General features: G+C 53.8%; 1 protein-coding gene across 1 annotated transcript in view; it reads right to left on the bottom strand.

The window, feature by feature from the left end:
• Positions 1-17,850, bottom strand: part of SLC38A10 (solute carrier family 38 member 10) — a 32,481-nt gene extending 14,631 nt beyond the window's left edge. Inside the window, exons 1-10 of the mRNA XM_062624331.1 lie at positions 17,734-17,850; positions 16,638-16,755; positions 13,495-13,540; positions 12,053-12,146; positions 10,189-10,332; positions 8,378-8,502; positions 5,532-5,634; positions 4,588-4,770; positions 2,650-2,761; positions 2,396-2,502 (exon numbers count right to left, since the gene is read on the bottom strand). Coding sequence (XP_062480315.1) covers positions 2,396-2,502; positions 2,650-2,761; positions 4,588-4,770; positions 5,532-5,634; positions 8,378-8,502; positions 10,189-10,332; positions 12,053-12,146; positions 13,495-13,540; positions 16,638-16,755; positions 17,734-17,844 — 1,143 coding nt within the window. The 5' untranslated portion in view covers positions 17,845-17,850. The remainder of the gene's footprint in view (positions 1-2,395; positions 2,503-2,649; positions 2,762-4,587; positions 4,771-5,531; positions 5,635-8,377; positions 8,503-10,188; positions 10,333-12,052; positions 12,147-13,494; positions 13,541-16,637; positions 16,756-17,733) is intronic.
• Between the last annotated feature and the right edge of the window lie 1,338 nt (positions 17,851-19,188).

Below are 19,188 nucleotides of genomic sequence, written 5' to 3'. Positions count from 1 at the left end.
ACAACAGCCACTCCGGCCTCCCTAGGAGGGGCCTCTCGGACAAGCTTGTGTCAACACTGGGAAGCCAACACCTTCCTGCTGGAAGTCAAACGCTCTGTTTACAGACCTCGACGCGACCTTCAGCAGCTCTCCGCCAAACCTCGCTCTGTCCCCCCTGCTCGAGGCTCCCGGAGGGCAGCAGGGCACAAACCTGCACCTTTAGGGAACATGCTCTGTGCTTAACCACCAGAGAGGGAACGCTCTCCCCACTTCATTCACAGCACTGCCTGCCTGGCTTCAGCCTTTTTAACTGCTCTGTTACCAGATCATCTTCCCAATGCAACAAGACTTTGAACCCAGTCAGCCCCCAGCCTGGCCGCTGTAATGATTAACCCACTGGGACTGCCCATATCCCTCCCCCTGGAGCCCTTTCCACCACTTTTAGTGCTACTTTCCTGTTTACAGCCCCACCTGCACCATCTTCCCCGCTCGGTAAATCTGAGCTCCCCATCTCGCCAGCCCCGTAAGCTGCCTGACACAGGACTTTGCTTTGGCCTGATAAGAGCAGCTGGTTCTTGGAAGCATCACCATAACAGACAAGATAATTCAGGCAAGCATAAAAGCTGGCCTTGAGGAGGTCTGCTGCTTTGCAAAGAGCTAAAGATGATGGAGGCATGGAGGGAGAACATACGTGTATGTTGTTTAGATAGGGAAAGGCAGGGAGGGACAGCTATGCCCAGGGCTAGCTTCTTCTCCCCCTTGACTGCCACGTTTCACAGGAGCATAGCTTGATGGAGTGCAGCACCTGATCAAAGAAAAGCAGGAATGAAGGAGGAGACCAAAGACAGAGCTTCAGGGAAAAAAAAATAAATGAGTCTGCTGAAGACCTGGAGGAAGGAAGAGAAGGTGGGCTCTGAATCCAGCTCCATGGGTGCTGCACAGTCCAGCATGCTCCCCAAGGCAGCTGTGCCCTGGGTGCAGCACTTCAGCGCATCGGTCAGAGCAAGTATGCAAACCTGACAGGCAATGGATCATTCAAGAGAAGGCTGAAGAGCTTGCAGTGCCAGGGTAACCTAGGGAGCGATGCTTTAGATAAGTCCTTACTCCTTTGTGGGGCTTCCTGCAGGACAAACATCTTCAGCAGCCTCGTGACCAGACTTCAGGTCACACACTGAATGCACCAGTGTCCAAGCCCAGGCAGCTGACAGTCGCCTCGGGGTGGCCAGCCCAAGAGCTCAGCACATCCCAAGTGCAGTTTTCAAGGCACTGCAGAGAAACATTCTGGCTGAGCCGGAACAGAAAGCGATTCTTGAAAGTGCTCTTTGTTTCCCTACAAGCTCCAGGCTGGCATTCCGGCTCCTGCTTGGGGGTTCAGGCAGAGAACTTGGGAGCCAAGTGTCAGAATTCCGAGTGAGAGCTGGAAAGTTGGACTCTTTCCTCGTGTCACAGAAAGCACGGGGCAAGAAAAAATACACACCCTGCTCCAAACCTGCACGGACGTTTGCAAAGCCACAAGTCACTGAACACAGAAAAAGCCATTCGCTCCGGAGGACCCACAAGAATGTCCTGCTCTCCCCCTGCTGACTCTGCACTTTGCTGCAAACCTTATTCCCAGCCCAGCGCTGCCGTGCCTGGTAACAGTGGGGCAGAGCCCTGCTAAAAGGCAGTGGATTAAGTTATTGTTAGAAAAAAAACAACCCCAAAACACGCTCATTTCAGCCCCACAAAGCGCTGCATTTGCAGGAGAACAGAGAGCAAGCCCAGCAAAGAGCCACTTTGTTTCAGTCCCCAAGGAGGCCGACTGGAACTGGAGCAAAAGGCAAAGCTGAATTCCTACCAGGCTCCCAACGACCCCGATTTTGTACAAATCCTGGAGCAACACCTCCGTGTGTGTTCCCTTTTATGAGTACTTTGGTTCAAAGCAGAGCTGAGGGTCAGCAGCACGAACCGCACCGCTGAGAAGCTGTGTTTGCTTTACCCAGCCCAGGCAGGCTGGGATGTTAAGGCCCGGCAAGGTTTTATAGGCTGCCTGGATTTCCCATTCTGTGGGTACAGAACCTGAAGCCCACCAGAAGCAGCATTTTATGCACCAAATGAATGCTTCACTTTGCTGCTGGAAGGACAGAAAGAGCTGTTTTTTTCAGCATAGGGCCCATACACTGGGGCCAGCACCTCCTCTGCTGTCTGCACACCCTTTAGTCCCGGGGGAATGGCTGGACTTGATGATCTTAAAGGTCTTTTCCAACCTAAAGGGTTCCATAAGTGACACTGTTTGAGAGCAGCTGACCAGAACAGCTCCCACCTGGACTGGGCAGACTGGAGGGGGAGGCTGGAGGAGGTGCTGAGCAGCCAAATTACCTACATTCCCAGGCTCTGCAGAGGGCTGAGGGGGATGTCAAGCAGCATCAGCACTGACCTGTGAACAAAGTGCATTCTTGTGGATCTTCTTGTAAATCAGGGCTGGGCAGATAAAACAAATGAGGCTTCCCATCGTAGCACCCGTCAGGCCCAGGACGGTTTCCACTGGTGAAGAAGAGGAGAAGTCAGCAAAGGTCCCATCCAGGGCTGCTGGAACAGCCTCCAGACAGCCTGCCCCCCCCCCAACAGAAGAACAAAGCAAAGAGAGCAGAGAACACAGCCAAGACAACTTGCTCCCAGCTCCTCACTCACCATTCGGGATCATGATGCCTCCTACCATGGTTCCAAACACAACAGCCAGTGTCAGGGCTTTGAACCGCAGCGGGGGCATGTAACCCCCTGCAGCGAAGGTGCCGTCTTTCTGCTGGAAAAGGTGGGAGAAGGAAACTGAGTTGAGCCCCTGCATCACAACAGCCCAGTCCTAAGCAGTTACCCCAGCAGGCTCCAGCAGCTTCACCACCTCCATGCTCTGCTCTCCAGAGAGGAGAGCAAGGGGGGCACTCAGACATGGCTGAGCAGTTTTAACATGCAACTGCATTTGAACCTTCCAAATGAGAGCCATGGGGGGCACAGAGCCAAAGCTGCTGCTCCCATCCTGCCCCAGATGTGACCTGTGCAGCTGTATCCCAGTCCCTGTGCCAGTGCCCAGCCTCGTCCAGCCACCCCAAGGCCAAGGGCACGAGAAAGCAGCTGAGGAGGCAGGAGGGAGAGTGGTCACAGGGATTTGCTACGGCAAGGTATCCCCCAACACCACCACCTTGCAGCACATGTACTTGATGGATGGCAGAGAGGAGGATGGGTGCTGCTGGGGAGCTGCTGATGCCAGAGTATTTCCGGGTGCCCTTTGCTTCCCATCCCATCCCCACACTCCAAGTGGGAAGTGCAGAGGACCCAGCAAACACATGCCCTGGGGAACAGGGGGTACCCACTCTCCTGGCTGCACAGATGGGAGAGGAAAGCAGAAGTGACACATTCAGAGCCCAAGGAGCACGGAGCTGAGCCCAGGCAAGAACCAAAGCCTTCCCCAGCATTTCCAATGCTCACTGCTCTGCACCCGCTGGCTTTCATCGATCCAGCTTCCCCCATCCTCAGGCCCTCCCGACGTGAGAAAAGAGCCGGGGGCTTCTCACAGGCAGAAGTGGCAGGATTTAGAGCTATAAATTGCTCAAGTTTTATTTCCTGCCCTAAGAGGTTTCTATTTATGCAGATACACAAAGGCCTCAGAACATTCCCACAATCTCTTACTGTTATTTACTGAATACCATCGGCATGCTTAGTGCCGTACAATACACAGAGGAGAACACGCTACTGCCACAAGGGACTTACAGTCTAAATCAGACAGACCAACTATAGTCACAAAGGCTGTCTGAAGATCTGACCCTGGGAAAGGTGAACGTGTGGGAGAGGGCTGTATTCCATCATCAGCTTCGGCACCAAACAGCCAGGGCAGGCACGGGAGGAAGGGGACACCTGAACCCAGAGGGGAGAAGGATGCTCAGGGGGCTCCTGACGAAGGTGCAAGGGTGAGAGCAGTAATTACAGAGCAGAAAGGAGCAGGCACACACAGAAGCAAGAAGAAATGAGGCTGGGCTGAGCTCTGAGGCCGGGAACAGAAGCTTAAGCTAAATGCAAAGCAAGATTGAGTTGGCCAGCTAAAGGATGCCAGCTGGAGCAGCAGGAAATAAGGAGGCTCCTCTGTTTCCAAAAGCACATTTCTCCCTCTTTCTGAGAGGGAGAGGCACCTCAGCTCTGAACTGTGTCACACTTCTGCACGAGAGCCAAAATCCCCACTGGAGAAGGGAAGCAGCAGCTATGGGACTTGGGGAGCAGCAGAGCAAGAGCAGGCACCAGACTCACAACTCCAGCACTGCTGCCCATGGAATTCCTCTGCAGAGAGGACAAGGACCTCAGAGTACCAGAGATTCACCATTCTGCAGAGCAGGAGTCACAGAGTGCCACGGGGCTCCTGCTGCACCGTTACCACACCCCAGGCACCTATGATCTTAGTGGGAGTTGAAGGTTTGTCCCTCTGCACAGTGAGCACCTACCCCAAGTCAGAGACAGGCAGTTGTCAGTCTCACAGACCCAAGGCACGTTTGCAGCCCAGGTCAGCAGCAGAAGGCGAAGAGTCAAAAAGCACGTTTCAGAGGTGCACACCAAGCTGCTCCTGCCCACGCAGGAGGTTCTTACCTGCTGCTCAAAGAGAAGGGTGTTCAGAGCCTGTCTGCACGGCAGGATCATCATGGGAAACCCCACAGCTACCGACATCATGAATCCCACTCGGATCATCTCCGTCACGAGGTTGGAAGGGAAGTTCATTAGGACGTTCCCAGCAATGGCTTCAGTGTAACTCACGTAGCCAAAGAAGCCCACCTGTGTGGCAGAAGGGGAGGTGAGTCGATGGGCTTTGACTCCAAAGCACATTCATACCTGCCCTCCCAAGGCTGGAAGACAGTGACATCCCTTAAGTTAGGACCAGCCAGCCAAGGAGGGAGCATGGGGCCACCTTCTGCAGCACCCCTAAACAGCTGATGCATGGTGGGGCCTTCCTAAAAGCAGAGGCAAGTTTCTCACCAAGTACAGGGGGCTTTCATGGAGGATGTTGCAGTGAGGGAGCACCAACGCTCTGCTCAGTGCCAGGACAATGAACCAGCCCCCTCCAACAAGGAAGGGTCTGCAATGATTCCCCACAGCAGCCCAGCTCACCAGGCAAGGCTCTTCTCAGGAATTATTAACTCCAGTTTATTAACTGGTGCTTTATGAGGCATAACTTCCTTCACATCTTTCTAACTGCAATGGCATGAAAAAGAAGCTCTCCTGAACCCTGGGCAGCACCTCCAGCTCCAGTCTGGGTCCTGGAAAGCAGACAATGGACTGATGTCCATGGAGGAGCTGGGTTTCCACTCTACCTCCACCCAAGGAAATTTGCCACGCTGAAAATGTGGAGTCTCCAAATGCCTCCAGCACTCTTTGGTTCCTCATCTCCCATCTAACTTTGCTCTCAGCAAAACAACTTGTCTTTCAGAATAAATACAGATAAGCAGAAACCAGCCCCAACTGAAGATAAATCATCATCCCCATTGCCTCTCCAGAGTGTGACTTCTGGCAGGGAAAGAGAAGGGAAAGGTTCTTACCGCGATGTAAAAGGTGGTGACTACGTTTAGGGAAGAAGCAAAGATGGAGCTCATGATTTTAACAGACGGCTCATCCAAGCTGTCATAGGTAGGCAAGACCTGACTGTAGAAAAGGGTAAATTATTTAAGGAAGCCTTCTGCAGAAAGAGAGAGAGAAAAACCCAGCTCCAGCACATCCTGCCTCAGCCCAGCAGCAACGAATCCCTGACACCTTCCCCCTATGGAGCATAAACACTCGCTGCTATGCCACAATTTATACTGCTAATGCCAAGAGATTTCAGAACACTCATAACTTTTAAGTGTTGCAAAAATACTCCTGCTCTCCCCACCCCACCACGTGGAGCTGAACGTGTGATGTAAACATTTTGCTTCAAAAGTGTTGCACAATGAATGACCGTTTATTCCAGTGGAACACCAGTGGCTCCAGGCCAGGCAGAGCACTGGAGATTATTGTTCTTGGAGCTCTCCAAGGCTGATAATTAAAGCAACGCAGTGTTTACAGAGTAAAAGCAGGAAGAAGGTTAGAGCATCACCGTGTCTAAAAGAGAAGTTCAACAAACAGAAGGAAATGCAGCGCCTGTCGTGTTTCAGCGCTGCTGCTGCTGCTGCTGAGGCTGGCTTCATGGATGGGAGCACCCATCACCCGGGATCTGGGGCGTCCACATGCTTGGAATGTGCTTTTTGACATCAGGTGCACATTTTAGCAACTCATTAATCTCTTACTACTTCAATTCAAGTGGTTTCGTGTTAATGAAGTACCTCTGAGAAAGGGGGAAGCGCCCAGTTTGATGGGAGGGGGTATCCCCAGCTCCAGTGGGCACCAAAGCCATTAACAGAAAGCGTGGCAAGCTGAGGCCAAGCACAAAAATCCTTAAACCTTAATCCCTTCATGTCAGAGGGTTCTGTACAAAGGAAAAGTGCCCTGCAAAGCCTCCTGCAATCACCTGACTGACCACCACCACTGCTCCAGGCAGAGCAGGAGGACAAGTGTGCCACAGGCAGCATGTCCTGACATGCCCAGGGTTTATTTTTAAGCACAACGACTGCAGGGAAGGATCAGGGACCCCTCCTCATGTTATCTGCTACACTGCACCTCAAAGAGGGCACAAGCAGAGAGCAGGCAAGTCAGCACAAGTGTTAGAGGCAGCCTGGCTTCACAGTTGACCAGAGCTAACTCAGAGCTGCTGTCCTGCTCCTCCACTGTCGGGACCACCATGTACAGGCTCCGTGAGCCCAGCACTAACGCAGCCTGCAGGGAACTGATGCTTCAGAACCATGAACAACAGCTGACTTTTATTATTCAGTGGTTTTGCACCAGAATGCCCATCTCCAGAAACAAGTTTTCTCCTGGAAAGCTCTACTGGCTCCTCTTTAATTAAAGGCTTCAGTGGCTTGAGCAAGGTCACACGAGTGGACTGCAGCAGAGGTAACCGTGGAGCCCTCATGCTCCCAATCTCCACAGCAGATTTCCATGCTACATAACTGTAAAGGAGTGACCTACTTTGCAACTTCAGCAACAACAGGATAGCTTTTCAAAGGTATTGTACTCACAAGTAAAGCAGGGTCAAGTTTTTCAAGCTAGAAGCACAGTGCTCGAATCAAATGTGTGCTGCATTTATGTGCTGAAGGAAAAGGATTCCTGCTTTATGACAGAACTATTCCTCTTTCAGAAAGGTGGTTCAGAGGTTAGCAAAATTAAACCTACCTAGCTGAGAATAACCTGCTTAGAAACCTTGCCTGGGCTGGGGACACTGTATTGCCACGATGCTTGGGGAAAACATATAGCTTTAGGTTCAGCTTGCCACAGAAGTGCTGTAGCGGAGCCTGTATGTAGGCAAGCGCGCACTGGTCCACACCTAACTCTTCCCCTGCATTTCCAGCTCCCAGCAGAACCATGCTGGGCACTGCGTGGCTCCCATCAGCAAAAACCAGTGGAATTTACAAACTCTAAAACGTTAACAAGGTAAAGCCACAAATGAACACAATTCCCTTCGCCAGTTGTAATGGAGACATTAAACAGCAAGACTGGAGCGTGTTCGGGTAGGAACCGAGCTGCCAAGAGAGCCAATAAGTGGAAAATGATGATTTGGAACTCGCATGTGGGTGTAAACACAGCAGTCTGAGCAAATTTTATCTGTCACATTCATTTACTGTTGGCAATGCTACCTCTTTGCTAGAGCTACAGGGGGGAAAGCCCAACTCTGCCAGCGTTCCAAACAAGGATGCTCTTTTCCCTGTCCACATTTGGAGTTACTTTTCTGTTTCAAGTGTGGCACTGTTCTGGCCAGGCACGTTTTGCTCTCTTGCCATTTTGGGGCAGAAGGTAACGTTGCAGGACACGTGCAAACAGCCTGCTCTGCCAGCACATCCCTCCACCCGCCGCTGGAAGCCCTCATTAAAAGCAGGTAACTGGAAACACATGACCAAGTCTCCAAAGTCAACCTCTGTGTGATCTGAGGTCTCTCAAAGGGACTGGGGAAGCAGAGAGCAGGCAGGAGCACACGCTGCCCTGCAGGGACACAGCCCCACTGCCTGGCCTGCTACTAAATCACCCCCTTGGAGGAACAAGGGAAATTCATCCCTGATGCAGCTGTACCAGAAACAACGTGTGTTACACCGAGGATCTGCCTGGCCCCAACGATCTCAAATACAACAACTCCCAAGGGAAACATAACTCCCTCCCCCATGCAGGTAACAACAACGGAACGAGATGCTGTACTTCAGTGGGCTGTAAGAGATTTTGATTAAAATACACGAGGAAACCAGATGGTATCGATCCTGGTGACCCTCTGCCCTCCCCAAAACCTCACTGTGCAGGAGCAGGAGCAGAGGCAGCAGGTACTTACGACTGACAGGCAAAGGACATGCCAAAGATGGGGATGCAGCGGAAAATGCCCTCCCAGCGCGTGTAGCTCACTCGCTGCAGCCACTGCCCGCTGAAGAGGCCGTGCTTGAAGGACGACAGCACAATCTGCAGCCAGAGAAGGAAAGGGGGGTAAGAGCCAAGCCCAAACCACCCCCCAGCAGCGGAGATGCGGAGCAGCGCGTGGCAGCTCTGCGAGGAGCAGCTCACACTGCCCACCACAGCCCCAGCCCTGCAGTCAAACCCCCACCCCACCCACAGGCTTAATGAAAGCTCCCAGCAAGCCCCAAGGGCCCCCTGCCACCCGGGGTGCTGCTGGTGGATTCAGATCTATGACATTCCCTGCCTCGTTTGCTGCTGTCAGACATCCCAGCACACACCAGGGTGGGACCATCCCCACTGACACATTTCACTGGGAGAATCACATTGCCCCCAGCCCTTTCTTTTGCACTTTATAAAACGAGTTGTTAAATCCTAACGGGAAGCAACATCTGCCTTGGAGAATCCTGTGCACAGGAGGGAGACAAAGGCCCCTCCAACAGAGCCCCACCTGCACATTGCTGCTCCAGAGCTGTTTAACACCAGCAGCTCACCAAAGCCAAGGATAAACTGCAGGAAAACAGGGGGAGCGAGGCACCCAGGCGAGGCCAGGGCAGTTCCTCTGCCATTGACAGGGAAACTGGCCAGCACTGGCTTGCACAGGAAACAGAAGGTAAATACGTCTGAATGCCTGTTTATAATATCCCCTGAATGGGGGTTTTCTAATCCCCAGAGATTACGCTTTCATGCAGCCAACTCTCACAAAGTGTTGTGGTTTTCTTAAAGGCACAACTCCTGGAACACAGCTCTCGTGTGAACACCCAGTTACCATTCCAGCCTCCCCACAGGGCAGCTCAGGAGCCTGACCCAGCACAACCTGCTAAGGAAAAGTGAAGTGGAAAGAAATTCCACGCCTCCCTTTGCTTCCCTTTATTGCAGCCATCCCAGTCCTGAAACCTGGGGGAGACAGGGCTGGGGTTCCACGAGCAAAGCACATGAGCATGTGCGAGGTGAGACTTGAAGTCATTAAAAAGCAAATGAGAGTCTCCAGCTCTCAGTGAATGCTGCTGTGCAATGGGGCTTGGCCAAGCTAAACAGGGCTGGCTTTAGGTAACATTCACCTTACCTTACTTAACCTAAATGGTCAAGAATCCTTCACCTCAGCAATAAAACCCTTTTCTAGATGTATCCAAGCACAAGCCTATGCCACGTACCAGACTGCAGGCTTTATGAAGCACTCAATGCTGGTGTCTAACATCAAATTTGCAGCCTGAAAGCCATTAACCATCAGCTGCAGAGAAGCATGCAAAGTACACGTTTGAGTCCTTAACGAGAGCTGCCTTCCCCCTACACATCAGAAGCACTGAGGTTTTCAAGGCCAAACACTAACACATGATGAAAGTCCTTCTGGTTCCAGGCACTCTTCCCCACATCTTCCATCCTTTGATTCCAAGTTCAGAGCCTTAAATTATAAGACACCAACAAGCAGAACAAACCACAACTCAATTTGTGGCTTCTTATTATTTGTGCCACCGCGGCGTAACGGCTTACAGGCCCACTGGCCAGCTTCTGCAGGCTGTACCTCCCCACCTCCACCAGCTCACGGGCACCCCAATCACTTGTGATACCCAGCACCAGCAGCACTCATTATCAGAAAGGACATTTTAAACTTGAGGCTGGCACCTACAGGCTGCTCCAGTGGGAATATCTGTGTTCAAACACCAGGAAAACAGCATTCCCCATGTCCATACTGACCACAAACATGAACACCGTGTAGAAGATGAGAGCCATGGCACTGAAGGACTGTATGGAGGCCATCATGTTCCTTTGGAGGCTCAAGGGAAGCACAATGCAGAGGGAGACAGCAAAGAGCAGGATTATCCGGAAACTGCCTGACACCTGGAAAAGGGACCTGTGTGAAGAACTGGAGCACGGGGGATACTCAGAGCACCCCCCAAACCCCAACAGGGTTGATCCTTCCAGTGTGAGGAGCAATGCAAAGCCAGGGTGGATTCCAGAGGTGAGGTTCTGCTTCTGTAGGTATTGAAAGACTCAGCGCTGCCGTTTCCTTGCTAGGTCTGTGATTAGCTCACACAGTCACTGGGTGCCACTGTTGCTCTGCACAGTGCGTGACAGGTCACTGAATCACACAATTGTTTAGGTTGGAAAAGACCTTAAAGAGTCCAGCCATTAACCCAGCACTGCCCAGCCCACCACTAACCCAGGTCCCCGAGCACCACATCTACACTGTTAAATCCTCCAGGGATGGTGGCTCCAGCACTGCCCCAGGCAGCCTGTTCCAGCCCTTTAGTGAAGACATTCTTCCAAATCTCCAACCTAAACCTCCCCTGGCACAACTTGAGGCCATTTCCTCTCATCCTCTCACTTGTGACTTGGGAGAAGAGACCGACCCACCCGCACTGCAACCTCCTGGCCTGTACTTGAAGAGAACATTAAGGTCTCCCCTAAGCCTCCTTTTCTCCAGGCTGAACAACCCCAGTTTCTTCAGCTGCTCATCACAGGACTTGTGCTCCAGGCTCTGCACCAGCTCTGCTGCCCTTCTCAGCACCTCAATGTCCCTCTTGTGAGGGGCCCAAACACAGGATTTGAGATGTGGCCTCACCAGGGATGAATACAAGGGACAATCCCTGCCCTGGTCCTGCTGGCTGCACTATTGCTGGTACAAGCCAGGATGCAGATCCATCCTAAGTGGAAGTATTTGGGGGGGTGGTGGTGTTTAAATGCTAATCCAGCACAAGCTATTTAGGGATTCCATGCAGTTACTAAAAACTAAACTTAATTGGGATATAGGAGATTGAAGACTTCAAAATTCCAACCCAGAAAATTAATCAAAACCTCACACTGGTATTTATTATAGCAGAACACTCCAAAATGCTTGGAAATATTTAATACCTCATTTGGCTGCAGCCACAACGCATCTTTTTAACTTCATAGCCCCTTAATCGGAGCTTAGCAGCATCAGGAGGAGCAGATAACAGCCAAAACCCCTTCCACATGTCCATTTGCTTCCGTGCAGGGCTCCGAGCGCTCACACCCTGGCTCACAGCTCTGCAGAAGCAGCAGCAGAGCCTCCTGCCCAGAAGGAGCACCTCTTGCTGCCGTGTGTGCTGAGCCAACACCAGGCTTATTTGATCTTAAAGAGGAGCAGGCACAACAGAACAGCAAGGGACAGGACAAGAAATCCCTCCTGAGGCAGAGGGCTGCGAGGGGGTGAGAGCCTGGGCAGAGGAATCGTCTGTCACTGCATGTTGGGGCAGGAATTAGGACAGGAAGCACCATCTCCCCCAGGAATCTGCTCCAGAATTAAGAGACCGAGTTAAAAAGAATTCCTTTGCTGGAAGTGCCTCATTGGAGGTTTTACACATCTGATTGTTCACCACATGTCTGGGCTTCCAGGCCTTCCAGAGCTCCAGGCTCTCTGCACAAGGCTCTGCCATTAAAGCTCACCACGTACTGACCCCACAACATCTCATGGGCTGCTGGGGATGCTACCAAGGCAGGACACCCTTTGCTGTGTCAAAGGCCCACGCAGCTCCATGCAAGAAGAACTGGGACCACTATCTGTGCTGCGGAGGTGATCCAGTGAGGATTTACTCACCTGAAATCCAAGCAGGCGGGCGAAGAAGCTGGAGCCCAGATCACCAATGACCACATAGAAAGCGATGCAGGTTCCCAGCATCAGCCCAATCATGCTGCAAGGGCAACATAAGACACACAGGTCAGGAGCTGGAGCAGAACCCTGGCACGCAGCTCCTGCTCCGGTGTGCATGTCAGCTGCCACATTCCCACTGGATCTGTACTCATGAGGAGGAGGAGGCTTTGTTAGTGCTAAGGCAACAGAGAGCTGGAGACACTGCCTGGGAGGGCTGTAACTGAGCCTGGGATGATGGAACATCCATAGGACTTAGCAGCTAGAAGGGATCATTTAAAGCAATTTAAATCTTGTGCCGCCACTCGTGTTCAGAGGTGCAGCAGCCTCAGCATCCCTTGCTCTGGGGTACACCCACCCTCCAACACAAGCCACAGGTTTTGCTGAAGCCACCTTGAGAACACATTTGGCAGCCAGCAGTGATGCAGGGTTTCTGTCTACAGGGATGCAGCTTGCTCCCCCAGCTGTATGAGCCGCCTGTGCATCGCTGCTGGGGCTGAAGGGGGGACCACGCTTTGATCCTCAGCCTTGTGAAGAGCCACCGCTTCTGCTTCAACCCCAGCAGAATAAAACCCAGAGGAGCTCCATCCTCCCCAACCATCCTGCTGAGAGACGTAGCTCTGGCAACAGCCCATGCACGGGGCTATCTGCTGCTGGGAGCCACAGCAAAACAAACCTTGGAGATGGCAAAAATTCCTTTAGTTCTTGGAAAATAAAGCATTTAAAAGAATGAGCGAGAGGTTCTCAGCCCCACGCCCCGCCGCAGCGGCTACCAGGAAAGCCTAAATCCCAGCTCAGCTCTCAAACTTCTTCCCACAAAATGGCCCACACTTTAATGAAAAGATTGTCTTAGGAGCTGCCTCTCCTCCCATTCATGATTGCATGGGCCACTTTCCCTCCCAGCTCCAATTATAACATCCCCGTGGCAATTACAGCAATTGCCTGCACGGGCAAGTAACATCTGAGAAGTATTCCGTGTATTTTTAGTGTTGTGCAGCAGTTTGGAGCTGGGAAGAGGGAAGGAGCCAGCACTACTCACTGGCTGGGGCTCAAGACACCTCTAGCAAAGAGTTCTGAGGATGTCCCAAGGAGCCTGTCCTGAAACAGGGACAGGATTCCCCCTCCCCGCCCCGAGCATCCATTCCCCAGTGGAAAGCCCTCTTGCCTCCACTCAGGAACAGGGTGGGATATGCTGAAGGCAATACCTGTGAGCTGTGCTTAGGGAATCTCACTCTGCTCTTGTGCAAATTCTGGTGGAAGGAAGGCTTCTGGGACCAGAGGAGGCAGGAGGGTACGAAAGGAGAGCACAGCAAAGCCACAGGAAGCTACAGAGGAGCCTCATTCATTAAAGAAAACCAAACCACTCACGCTTTAAATAAGCAGCAGATTACCTTGTTTCCACCAACATTTTTCCTGCTTTTCCATAGGCATGAAATGCTGGCGTAAGAGGGAACAAAAAAAGAGTTGCAGTTAGTCAAAGGTCCAGTTTGATATTAAACAATGAGAGTGTCAGGGCAGCACAGCAGGAAGGCGCCGGTGTGGGGCTGTGGGGCTGTTTCTCTTGCCTGCCCTCCCACTTGCTGTTTTAGACCGAGAACTGAAAACCACATAAGACAGGAACAAAGATGAGGAAAAGATAGAAAGCAGGTTCTTTTTGGATGTGTAAAAAGAGGTGGTGTGAAGTCGCAGTCACACATGGCAACCATTAAAGGCAGCGAAATGTGCCTGGGTAAGAGGCTGTGTGGTGAAACGTTTCTGCAGTGCAAAATCTCAATCAAACTCCCATCTTTATTTTTATCTTCCCACTAAAACTGGACCTCCTGACGCTGCTGGATGGGAGCTCTGAGCTGGTGCCCAGAACGTTCAATCCCATACCCAGAATACCCAGTGCTCGCAGCCCACACCAAAGCGCTGCTGCCAAGAGACCTTCTTTCCCCCCCCCCCCATCCCATACTTGGGTTGTAGCAGAAAATGATCACTCGGCTTTAAATCATTGTGTTTCTTCTGAAAAGGAAAATGCCAAGAAAACTCTGCTGGTATTTTTAGATCTAAACTGGGTAGAATGGGAATTGAAACCTCCAGCACACACAGACCACAGTGCCCCATCCTGCCAGCCTCGCATTGCAGAGGTCCAGCATGAAAACCACCACCCTGGATTCCCCTTTGTGCTCCCTCAAGGTACAGCATGCATTCCTGCAGCCACCAGAAAACCAACTTCATTCCCTTCTGGAAGCATCTTCTGCTGTTTTTGATATTAACTTACAAACTCTTGATTTCTTTGGACTCTGCTCGAGCTAAACATTAAGGAAACAAGATGTTCTCCCACAGAATGAGCAAGCAGCATGGCAGGAGACCCACAGCAGGGAAATAACCCAGCGCTGTGATGTGGGGCAGCACTGAAAATAGCTGATGGCTGGGTGACAGGCTGGGGGAACAGGCACACTGCCTGGCTTCACCTCAACTGCTGAAGGAAAAGGCAACAGCCCTCAAGGGGTTTGCTCACACAGCCAAAGGGGCAGGGATGAGAGAGAGAGAGCAGCAAGAGGAGAACATCCCTCCAGGAGAGTGGGCCATCAGTGAGACACCTCGTGTGCCTCCAGGTACAGCTACACCCAGGCTGGGGAGAATCAGGCTCCTTGGCTGCTCTGAAGGGATATTCTCATGAGAGCAAGCCTCCAAACGTTGTACCACATGTGCCCACCTGGGGATGCTGGAGAAATCGGAGCTTCTACCTTCTCAAGAAGGAAGCGATGAGTGTAAATGAATGAAGCATCTTTGCAATGGGATCTCCAGATGCCCAGCAGGCTGGGCAGAGCTGACTGCTCAGGAGCCAGAGAAGCCCATTTACATCAAGTGTGGTTACTAGAACGGGGAACCTGTGGTCCAGCCCTTCTGCCTGCAGGGAGCAGAGCTGCCTCCGGGGTGCTGTCGGGGTCAGTACCCAGCATGCTGCTTTAGGCAGCTGCAGGTGGAGGCACCACCTCCTCTCCTGGCTAAAACCTGCCTGGGAAGCACATCCCCCTTCCCTTCGTGTCCACAGAGCCACGCAAAGCCCTTCCCGGCCACGCAAGGCCCTCGGGCACCCAGTGCTGCCAAGCAGTGCGGGCAGGGCCAGGCACCAGCCTGCTGCAGGCCTGGCTCCTGCGGAGCTCCAGGATCCCTCCGGAAGGGGCTGCCTCCCTGAAGCACATTTGCAAACCTTGGTGCCATCTTTGAGCGCTGCCAAAACCTCCCACAGGCTCGGCTGCAGGCGCTGCCAGGAGCTCTCGCAGATGTACCCGGGAGCAAGCCCACGGTGACAAAGGCTGCCTGTGTGGAGCTGCTCAACCTTGATGCATTAGGATGCATTATAGGAGCGCTGCCTTTCCTCCCAAGGCCGGCCCTCCCAGTGGCACCTCTCCCAGGGCAGAGGGAGGGAGCTGAGGCATTTCTTTCAGCGCCAGCCTTTGCGTGCCAGGAGGTGCCAGGAAGTTTAGAGGCATTACTGGCTCTCTGTGTATTCGAGCCCCTTGGCTTCCCAAGTGCAGAGGATCCCTTCTTCCCGGGAGACACTCCAAGGTGGAGGGGACTCTCTGTACTTGGGAGAAGCAGCACACAAAGACCTCTTGTGAGGGGGCAGCTGGGCCAGAGTGGTGAGGCCAAGTCAGACGCTACCTGGGGGGCTCCCCCTTCCTTCCAGCATCACAGCACAGCCTCCAAGACCACAGAGCTTCTTGATCTTTTCAGTCTCGAGCAGATACAACTGGGCGGAAGCCAAGCACGCAGCCCGGGAGCATCCCATCGGGCTGTCTGAGGATGGAGGAAACCCATCTGTCAGCAACACAGCGAGCCATGTGCCTCTGCAGTGCTCTCACCACGGGCAGTGCCAGCCAGGTCCCTCCTCGCCAGAGAAATAAGGGAAACCGAGTAAAAGAAGGCTTTTCCCTCTCATTTCACAAGCCAACGGAGAGCACTGGGATCCCATCACCTCCTCCTGTCCCCCCAAGTCGGGCAGGACCACAAGAGAGCTCACAAGCAGCGCTGCCGCCGAGCTCTGCCCCAACCCCCCCACAGGAATCCTGCAGATGTTTTGCTTTCCTTGGCTGCTTGGAAGCTCGAGCACCGCTTCCTCTGCTGTGCTGGGCCCCAGCTCCATGCCAGGCTCCGGGCTGGCAGCACCCGCTGTCCTCGGCAGCACACTGGGTGGGGAAGCTCGTGGCTTTCATGCCCAGGCCAGTAATTTACTCCAGACACTGGCTCCGCCAGCTCCCAGAGCTTGGGTTTGGATCAGTCGGCGCCGCCTCTCCTCCCCTGCCCTGCAGAGTCAAAACAATTCTGTGCCCATTAACTTCACTGCAAGAGCAGAACAGAGCCCTCGCGCTCCCCTGGGGACACGGGGAGAGGCTGACAGAGGAAAACAAGGCAAATTGAAGGCTACGATGGGGAAACCATGTGCTACTGCAACAGCATCAGTGTGAAGGCTGTGAGTTAGGAGGTCCAAGTAAAACTGCAGTTAAACGCCAAGACAGACGAGCAGCAGGGCTGGAATGCTCACCGAGGCCGGGGTAGGTCCTGCGCTTGCTGAGGTTGGCCGATTTCACCAGGAACATGCAGGATTGATGAGTCATCCAGGAGCAGAAAACCAGGAGCAGAGCTCCCAGGATGATGCCGCACTGCAACGGGAGAAGAAAGGGGGGGGAAGATACCAACAGGAGATGGAAAATCAGCCCGAGAGCTGCCCTCCTCACCTGCAGGCTCCCACACAGATCCCAGCCCTGCTGCTGCCTGGGAGCAGGCAGGAGGAGCAGGACGTGTGCCAGCTCCTGTTTGCTCTCTGCACAGCCCAAGGACAACACAGAGCAGCCACCTGCCTCCCACAGCTTCCAGCTGCACCGACTAAAGCACCGAGGGGTGAACCAGGAGTGTTTATGGAGCAGAACCTCCACATTCCCTCCCTCCACCTGCTCTGTGCTCTCTCTGCAGGCTCGGAGCACACAGCCCAGTCCTGATCCTGAGGTGCAAACACTGTTGTAAGCTGATTATATACAAACTGTTTGGGATGTTGAAGAACCATGGAGCTCACCCTCAGCCCTGTCCCACCTCACTGGCTCATGCGTTCACAGTGAGGGGGTCCTAAGCACCAGACACATTCCAAGCAGGTGGTTTTAAACCAGATCTTAAAGCTGCTGCCCTTTCTCCTGCTGCATTCAAACCTGGTGTTTCCACCGGGATGGCAGCAGCTCCAGGAGCAGGGCTCAGTGCAAGTGCAGCTGGTTTGAAAATGCCTGAGCCAAAACCCATTCATCACGTGGATAAACTCCTCTTTTTAGCCTTTTACTCACAAAAAAATAGGGAGAAATCACGGAATCCCAGCCTGGTTTGTGTTGAAGAGAGCTTAGAGCTCCTCCAGCTCCAACCACGGGCAGGGACCCCTTCCACTGGAGCAGCTTGCTCCAAGCCCCTGTGTCCAACCTGGCCTTGAGCACTGCCAGGGATGGGGCAGCCACAGCTTCTCTGGGCACCCTGTGCCAGCGCCTCAGCACCCTCACAACCTGGAGCCCTCGGGACACCCAAACCCACGCAGCTCGGTACCAGAGGCCTCCGCTCCGTCCCGCAGCACCCACCCCCGGCCCGGCCCGGCCCGCGCTCACCTGCCGGAAGCAGAAGGGCACGGTGAGCACGCTCACCCCCACGATGCTGTTCACCACGTTCATGATGAGGCCCCAGTTGGAGCCCGCTGCTGCCGCCGCCGCCGCCGCCATGGCCCGGCTCCCGTGGCCCCCCCTCCCTCCCTCCCTCCCTCCTCCTCCTCAACCCCGGGCCTCACCCGCCCGCCCCCGCCATGGCCCCGCCGCCGGCACCGGCCACAGCGACACTTCCGGCTTCCGCTGCTCCGTTGGCGCTTCCGGCGGCGGACACAGAGACGAGCGGGGCAGAGCGGCGCCGGGTGGGACGCTCCCAGCGGCCGGGAGGACCCCCGAGCGCCTGCAGGCATGCACGAGTGCATGTAACTGCGCGGGGAGGAGCGCGTGCATGCACATGCGTGTAAAGGCATGCGGGTGCGTGTAAAGGCATGTAGGTGCATGCACGTGCCTGTAAGGACATGCATGTAAAGGCGCACACAGGCCTGTAAAGGCATGGAGATGCATGTGAAGGCATGCAGATGCATGTAACTGCATGCAGAGGGATGCATGGGCATGCAGATGCATATAACTGCATGCAGAGATGTGCATGCAGAGGTATGCATATGCATGCAGAAGCACACATGTGTAAAGGCAGGCAGATGCAGGTAAATGTATGCACATGACTATAAAGACACGTAGATGCGTGCACATGCACCCAAAGGCATTCAGATGCATTTAAGAGCATTCACGTAGAGGCATACCTGTGCATGTAAAGGTGTACACAAGTGCACACACTTGCACGTGCATGCATGCACACACATGTACACACGCAAATGAACACGCATGCACACACACATGTACACGGATTCAGAGGGTCCGAGCACCCCAAGGGTCCTCTCCCAGCACCTTGTGGGGTGCAGATAACCAGTGTATGGGTGCTGCACCCTGAGCCCTGCACCATGGCTGGGTGCCACGTGTGCCAAACCCCACCGAGCACCCGCACAGCCACCGAGGTCACTCACCCAGCCCCAGGGGCTCCCGGAGGAGCAGAGCAGGAGGGCAGGAGGGGGCTCCGGAGGCTCGCGGGGCCACGCACGGCGCCAGCTCGGAGCAGCGCGCACCAAGGGCGCGCTCCCGTTGGGATGGAGCACGCGGCGCTTGTGTAATTTGCAGCAATTGCAATGGGGAACCGCAGGAATTCGCCCGACAAAAGGTTTGCAGGAGGTGAACACGCCTGGATAATTCCCTCCAGGTGCCGGCTGCGCTCCCGTTCCCTGCGCCAGGCAGGGAGCAGATCCCAGGCACAGGATGGGGAGGGAAGCCCCTGTATCCAGGGACACGCAGTGAGGGCCATGTGTGCCCCACGGAAGCCGCCCCAGGCCCCACACGGGGGGTGGCCTGCAGCAGTGTGTAAACATGTGCTCACCTCACACGTGTGTAGATGCACACGCAGACCCACAGGTCTGTGCCAATACCCGCATG

This window comes from Pezoporus occidentalis, unplaced genomic scaffold, assembly GCF_034315485.1.
Source record: "Pezoporus occidentalis ecotype Australia unplaced genomic scaffold, CSIRO_AGI_Poc_V1 ctg266, whole genome shotgun sequence".
NCBI lineage: Eukaryota > Metazoa > Chordata > Aves > Psittaciformes > Psittacidae > Pezoporus > Pezoporus occidentalis.
This window is presented reverse-complemented; position numbering and strand designations above follow the sequence as displayed.